The 6,843-nt window shown below is 44.6% G+C and overlaps 4 protein-coding genes across 4 annotated transcripts; 1 reads left to right on the top strand and 3 right to left on the bottom strand.

Moving 5' to 3' along the window:
* The first annotated feature begins 786 nt into the window (after window positions 1-786).
* On the top strand, window positions 787-1,624 carry Jon65Ai (Jonah 65Ai). The gene has a single exon (XM_017162410.2). It carries the CDS (start codon window positions 795-797, stop codon window positions 1,581-1,583), a length of 789 nt encoding a protein of 262 aa, XP_017017899.1. The 5' UTR covers window positions 787-794; the 3' UTR covers window positions 1,584-1,624.
* Window positions 1,625-1,964: 340 nt separating this feature from the next.
* On the bottom strand, window positions 1,965-2,845 carry Jon65Aii (Jonah 65Aii). The gene has a single exon (XM_017162409.2). The coding sequence runs from the start codon at window positions 2,823-2,825 to the stop codon at window positions 2,010-2,012; it is 816 nt and encodes a 271-aa protein (XP_017017898.1). The 5' UTR covers window positions 2,826-2,845; the 3' UTR covers window positions 1,965-2,009.
* Window positions 2,846-3,377: 532 nt separating this feature from the next.
* LOC108071569 (brachyurin-like) lies at window positions 3,378-4,256 on the bottom strand. The gene is made up of 2 exons (XM_041777304.1): window positions 3,994-4,256; window positions 3,378-3,933 (listed from the first exon to the last, which is right to left on the bottom strand). The coding sequence occupies exons 1-2, from the start codon at window positions 4,254-4,256 to the stop codon at window positions 3,378-3,380; spliced, it is 819 nt and encodes a 272-aa protein (XP_041633238.1).
* A 614-nt stretch (window positions 4,257-4,870) lies between these two features.
* Jon65Aiii (Jonah 65Aiii) lies at window positions 4,871-5,760 on the bottom strand. The gene has a single exon (XM_017162365.3). It carries the CDS (start codon window positions 5,736-5,738, stop codon window positions 4,914-4,916), a length of 825 nt encoding a protein of 274 aa, XP_017017854.1. The 5' UTR covers window positions 5,739-5,760; the 3' UTR covers window positions 4,871-4,913.
* Between the last annotated feature and the right edge of the window lie 1,083 nt (window positions 5,761-6,843).

The raw sequence follows: 6,843 nt of genomic DNA on the forward strand, positions 1-6,843 counted from the left end.
TAACTAAAATCAATGGGGATAACATGTGTAATGTTAAATTAACTTTAAAACCTTTTTAGTATTGCGGTTTTGAGTGCTAAAAAATAAAGTTCTTGCTAAATTCATGGTCTTTGATTTGCCAACCGTTGCCTAGCAGAGCTGCCAGACATTTTTATAGTGTTGAAAATTACGGTTAGAGCTTGATTCTTGTAAAAACGGTTTAAAATCTCGAAAAATCGTGTAAAACTCCAATTTTTAGACGTGTCAAGCACATGCAATACTATATATATTGACGTTCTGAATCCAAAGTGAATAAAATATAACAGTATTTAAAATCTTTTAAAAATAAATTCGACATCTTATAAAATATTAATATTATAATTTTTATTCTTTAATATCTTTAAATTTAAAAATGGCTCCAATGATTAAATATAAAATTCTATAAAAATAATTGCAAGAAATTCCCACTCATATCCCCCTGTAATTTCCCTCTTATAATTAATCTTGCTTATTTATAATAAATTTAAATTAGTTTTTCCTCAACGTGTTGAAGAAGAAAACAATCAAATTATATTGATGTAATAAATCCCGCTTCGACATTTAAATCTTATCGAAAGTGCCAGTTTGTGTTGGAAAGATTTCGTCAAGTTGCCGTAGCTCCCCCCGCCGATAGATAAATCCGCCATTTAACCTTATCTGCATATCGTAAATCAGGCGACCGTTAGCAGGTTTATTCGTTTCCGGCCAAATCGAATGCTATAAAATCGCCTCGAAGGCTTGAATTTAATTCATTAAGTGTGTTTACTTTGCGCATAATGAAGGTGCTCGCGGTCCTGCTTCTGGGGGTGATTGCCTCCGCCTCGGCTCTCGAGAAGCCGGTCTTCTGGAAGGATGTGCCTGTGGGCAAGGCCTCGATCGAGGGACGCATCACCATGGGCTATCCGGCCTACGAGGGCAAGGTGCCCTACCAGGTGGGCTTGGGATTCACCAAGAACGGCGGCGGCACTTGGTGCGGCGGCTCCATCATTGGCCACACCTGGGTGATGACGGCCAAGCACTGTACCGACGGCATGGAGGCAGTGACCATCTACTACGGAGCCCTGTGGCGTCTGGAACCCCAGTATACCCACTGGGTGAGCCGCAACGACTTTATCGAGCACGGATCCGGTGACATCTCGCTGATCCGCACCCCACATGTGGACTTCTGGTCGCTGGTCAACAAGGTGGAGCTGCCCAGCTTCAACGATCGCTATAACAACTACCAGGGCTGGTGGGCTCTTGTCTCCGGCTGGGGTAAGACCTCGGATGAGGGTGGTGTCTCTGAGTACCTGAACTGTGTGGATGTCCAGATTGGCGAGAACTCTGTGTGCGAGAACTACTATGGCAGCTTTTCTGGTGACCTCATCTGCATCCCGACGCCCGAAAACAAGGGCACCTGCAGCGGCGACTCTGGTGGTCCTCTGGTCCTCCACGACGGTGCTCGCCAGGTGGGCATTGTCTCGTTTGGTTCCTCCGCCGGCTGCCTGTCGAATGGTCCCAAGGGAATGGTGCGTGTCACTAGCTACTTGGACTGGATCCGCGATCACACTGGAATTGCTTACTAAGCGGGATTTTAAATAAACTTTTGATATGAAATTTGAAGAAATTTGTTTGAAGATGTTTGTTAAAAGGGTTTGAACCTCACATATTTCTCAAATATTCCTCATATTTTTCTCTAATTGGTTCATTCTGTTCATTTTGTACATTCTGCTATCTCTTTTTATGTTGTTTATTCTTTTAATCCTGTTCATTCTTTTTGTTTTGTTCATGCTACTCATTGTTTTATTCATTTTCTTTCTGTTCATCCTGTTTAGTTTGTTCATTCTGTATTGTATTAAATTTTTTGACTTTTCATTCTTATTTTAGTTCTTCCAATAAATTCTTAATTTTCTTCTCAAATATAATCTATTAAGTGCTGCAAGCTTTCAAAACAAATAAACCCATACTACAGTTCCAATTAATTTTATTAAAAACCAAAACCCATCAAGGTCTTAGTAAGAAATGCCCGTGTTGTCACGGATCCAGTCCAAGTAGCTAGTCACCCTGGTCATTCCCTTAGGGCTGTTGGATAGACAGCCCGCAGAGGATCCAAAGGAAACAATGGCCACCTGGCGGTTGTCGTCGTGCAGGACAAGAGGGCCACCGGAATCACCGCTGCATGATCCCTTGTTCTCCGGAGTGGAAATGCAAACGTGATTCGGGGTGATGCTGGTGGTGCCATAGTAGGCCTCGCAGATGGAGTTATCAGCGATCTGGATGTCCACACAATTGAGGTAATCTGACACTCCGCTGGTATCGGAAGTCTTGCCCCAGCCGGAGAGCAGGGCCCACCAGCCGTAGTAGTTGTTGTAGCGATCTTCGTAGCGCGGCAGCTCCACCTTGTTGACCAGCGACCAGAAGTCCACATGTGGAGTGCGGATCAGCGAGATGTCGTTGTTAATGGTGCTCGTGTCATAGGCGTGGTGCTGGATAAAGTCGCTCTGGTGCACCCAATGGCTGTACTGGGGTTGCTGGCGCCACACGGCACCGTAGCCAATGGTCACGGAGTTGGCACCGTGGGTGCAATGAGCGGCGGTGAGGACCCAGGTGTTGCCAATGATCGAGCCACCGCAGTACCAGCCACTGCCGGCGCCGTTGTCGAACAGCAGGGTGACAATATAGGGTACCTTGCCCTCGTAAGCAGGATATCCATTGGTGATCCTGCCGCTAATCTTCCTGCCCAGCGGTACGTCCTTGAAGGGAACGGGCTTCTCAACGGCAGCCACCAGGGCCAAGGCCGAAATAAGCAGAACTCCTAGCACTTTCATGGTTCGATCACTTCTGGCACAAAGAAAGCATTGCTTCTGGTTATATAGTCTGCGGTGTCATCGTTTTCCTAACAATTATAAATACATTTCCAATCAGTTGAGTCGAAAATTTACAAGCCACTTTCTAAAAACTGATAATTGGCTCCAATCATATATATAATTTATTTTAGCTAATAATACTCTTGTATTTTACGGAACGAAATCTATAATGAGCAGAGATCTGATTAGGTGTGAAAAATAAAGGAATCAAAGAAGTTATCATCAAAACAAAAAATTTTAACATTTCTTATCGAAGAGAGAGAGGTTTAAGAGGTTATTATTTTATATAAATATTATTAATACTTTCTCGAAACAATTAATAATATTGTGTTGAAAGAAACCTATGGAGATCTCTCTTAGAGATCTGAAAAACAGTATACTTTTAATTTGTCAACTAAAAATTGGATTTGCTGCTCAGATTATATCACTTTATTTAATGTTGATGACATTGGTTACAGAACATAAAGAATATAGAATATGTACAGTCATAACATTGGAATTAAACAATTCTGCTCAAAATGGAATCCCGGTCTCTGTACTGATCCAGTTGATAAAAGAGGTTACACGGGTGTAGGCACTTGGAGCTGCAGTGCATCCTGCGGAAGCTCCGAACGAAACGATTCCAATTTGTCTAGGGTCAGTGGTTCCGGCATTAATGGCCAAAGGTCCGCCTGAATCACCGTAGCAAGTGGCCTGACCATTCGCTGTGCTAGTGCAGATGTGTGAGGGTTGTATGATATTATAAGATTTTTTGCAAACCTCGTTCGAAATAGCCACAACAAGGGCCCACTGTAACTTCTGAGGTTGCCCTTCTCCGTCACCAGTTTGTCCCCAGCCTGAAACCGTGGCCATCTGGCCCACGTAATCATCGTAAGGCGCCGTGGGCAATCCGATCTTGCCAATATGGTCGTTAAATATAAATGGCACAGGTAACTCAAGCAGGGAGATGTCATTCACTATGTTATCTATGTCGAACCCAGAGTGCTGTTTAAACTTATTACTGGGGACTACGCGTATTTCGCCAACCTCCAGATAAATTGATCCAGCGTAAACTGTTGCAAAAGTGGCACTGGCATTAAATGAAAATAATTATTAAAGATAACTGATAGGTTAGTTTCAGTTTACTTACCCGTCGGTACAGTGGGCAGCGGTTAGAACCCATTTTTTGTTGATGAGGGAGCCACCGCAAAACCAGCCGAAAATAAACAATTCAAATGCTATACCGACTTGATATGGAAATTGTCCTAACGAGGCAGTTTGTCCACCAACAATTCGGCTTTCAATGGATTGTTCCATTTTTCTGTCACGAGGATGAACTGGCTTAAACATGGCCGCCACAGGGCCCGCGGAGGCGCTGGCCAAAGCCAGTAGGAGAACAGCTAACACTTTCATTTTCACAACGAATGAATTTTGACCAACGATTCTGGCCTTATTTATACCAATTTATATATATTGAATGCTAGAAACGGCTCATTGTTCATTTTATATTAATGGCAAACACGAGCTTCTTTCTTTCTAACCAACTCTTCCGATATTGCCAGGTCCAAAATGTAGGCTAAATGGTCCTGATAAAGTTACCACCATATAAAGTTAAGGTTAATGCCCGAAACTTAGTCTGATCTCCAGATAATGGGGGTCCCATTAAAAGTTCAAGTTCAATTTCTAAATGCAAGTGCTCTTATTATTATTTCGCACTTGAAATTAGAGGCGTAATAAAAGTCTGTAGTTAAGACTAGTCTACTTTTTGGCGGCTTTAGGCAGGAATTACTGGGAAAAGTAAAGAAAATTTTTAAGTGTTTTTTGTGCAGATAAAAGAAGAAGTTTAAGTACAATTGTTTGATAAACATTGACGTTATTAAACATTATTGTAGCTCGTAGTATATCCTAAAAATGTGCAAGCAATGGTTGTTGTGCAACATTCTTCTATCAACATTTTCCTAGCAACATTTACAATGCAACATTTTCCTGTGCAAAGACAACATTTTCCCCAAAAGAAAGTTCCGTCATTGCTATTAAATCATGACTCGTTTTTTATTGAAAGAAAAGTGCTTAGTAGGAGACACCGGAGTTGGTCTTGATCCAGTCCAGGTAGCTGGTCACACGGGTGAAACCGGCGGGGGCACCGGACTCGCAGCCGGCGCTGGACACGAACGAGGTGACACCGATCAGTTTCTTGTTGCTGTCCAGGACCAGGGGGCCGCCAGAGTCGCCGTTGCAGGTGGAAATCTTGTTGGGGGTGGCAATGCAGATGACGCTGTTGGAGGCGACCAGAGTGCCATAGGTGTTCTGGCAGGTGGCAACGGACACAACTTCAAACTGATAGTACTGCAGGGTGCTGGCCACTCCGGAGGCGGAGTCAGAGGTCTTGCCCCAGCCGGAGGCGGTAGCCTTCTGTCCGGCATAGGTGGAGTAGGAGCTGGCGATTGCGGGCAGCTCAACCTTGTTGATGTATGTGGTGAAGCTGACAGCGTCAGTCTTGATCAGAGAGATGTCGTTCCTGAGGACGACCGAGTTGTAGCTGGCATGCTGGATGAACCTGGAGCTGGAAACGGTCTGGGTAACCTTGGCGCTGGTGCGGACGGTGGCGCCGAAGTAGATGGTCACCGAGGAGGCACCGCTGGTGCAGTGCGCAGCGGTCAGGACCCAGGAGTTGTCGATGATGGAGCCACCGCACCACCAGCTGCCGCTGGTGCTGCCGAAGCTAAGTCCCACCTGGTAGGGGAACTGACCCTCGGTGGCGGTCTTGCCATTGGTGATGCGACCCTCAATGGAAGGCATCGAGGACAGGTCCTTGGGGTGCACGGGCATCTGCTGGGGCAGCAGGCCGGCGGAGGCGGTGGCCAGAGCAAGGGCGAAAACTACGAGCACTTTCATGATGGATCGAAGAACGAATGATTTGCCAACTACAGGGGCTACACTTTATATACCATGGATCTTGGGGCCGGGCCTCTTGAAGCGTGCTGAAAAATACTTATCAGGGCGATAGGATACGGGGCTACTTATCAGCTTCGATTGACCAAATACGTAAAGAAGTGTCTTCCGTTATCGGAAGAGAGATTACACACCGCAGGCTTTCAATTAAACGCACTTCACTTTATGAAAGAGCGGTGGCAGACGTCTAGCACTTTGGGGCTTGTGATAAGCATAGATTTCTTTCTAAAACGAACGATTTTTGCTGACTTTTGCACTGCCAAAAAAATAAGAAATATTTATATTTAGCTGGAAAAACCGGCTTTGCTTGGTTTAGACCGATCGATTGCTTTCTAATCGAATTATATATTTTTGAATCGATCAGAGAAATTGTTTACGGTTGCTCTTCAGTGCCTCGAGTGCCTGAAATTCCCACTGATTATCTTCGCTGATGGTTGGCCCCAAATCATATCAAGTATACGCAGCGGTGTGCCCAAAACTTGCCAACTCATGAGGGTTGGAGGGGGAAGAAAGGCGATGAAAGGAGAAGCTTAGTGGCGAGGCAAGTGACACTGGCTAGCTGAATCTGGGAAATTGAAATCAAATCGCCTTACGTGTCGGGCATGCAAAGCGAGAAGAAGCCAGGACTAGGACCAGGACCCAGGCCGGACATTAGCACATAAAAACAATTCATTGCCTTTCCTGCTGACACATGTAGACCTTCAGACCGTCGTCGGAAGCACCATAGTTGCCTCCATGTAGTTGTTGCCACTCACTGTGCGTGTCTGGGCCATAAAATAGATTTCCTCTTATCGCTATGGATTTCCTCTTATCGCCAACTTAAAGAGGAACAAAAAAGGGAAATCCCACCAAATATTTAATCCCTGTATTAACTGCACTTTATTGATTTTTATTTCTCCTTCTGTTTGAGCACTTTTTTTTTATGGTGGCTCTTTTCGCTGATTGCGGAAAAAATTTCAGTCCTTTTGTCTCCAGAACCAGGAACAAAGGAACTAATTTTCTTGAAATATTTGCTCTCATTGTTGGTCGAGGAGGAGCAGGAGGAGAA

This window comes from Drosophila kikkawai, chromosome 3L (genome assembly GCF_030179895.1).
Source record: "Drosophila kikkawai strain 14028-0561.14 chromosome 3L, DkikHiC1v2, whole genome shotgun sequence".
Classification (NCBI taxonomy): Eukaryota; Metazoa; Arthropoda; class Insecta; order Diptera; family Drosophilidae; genus Drosophila; species Drosophila kikkawai.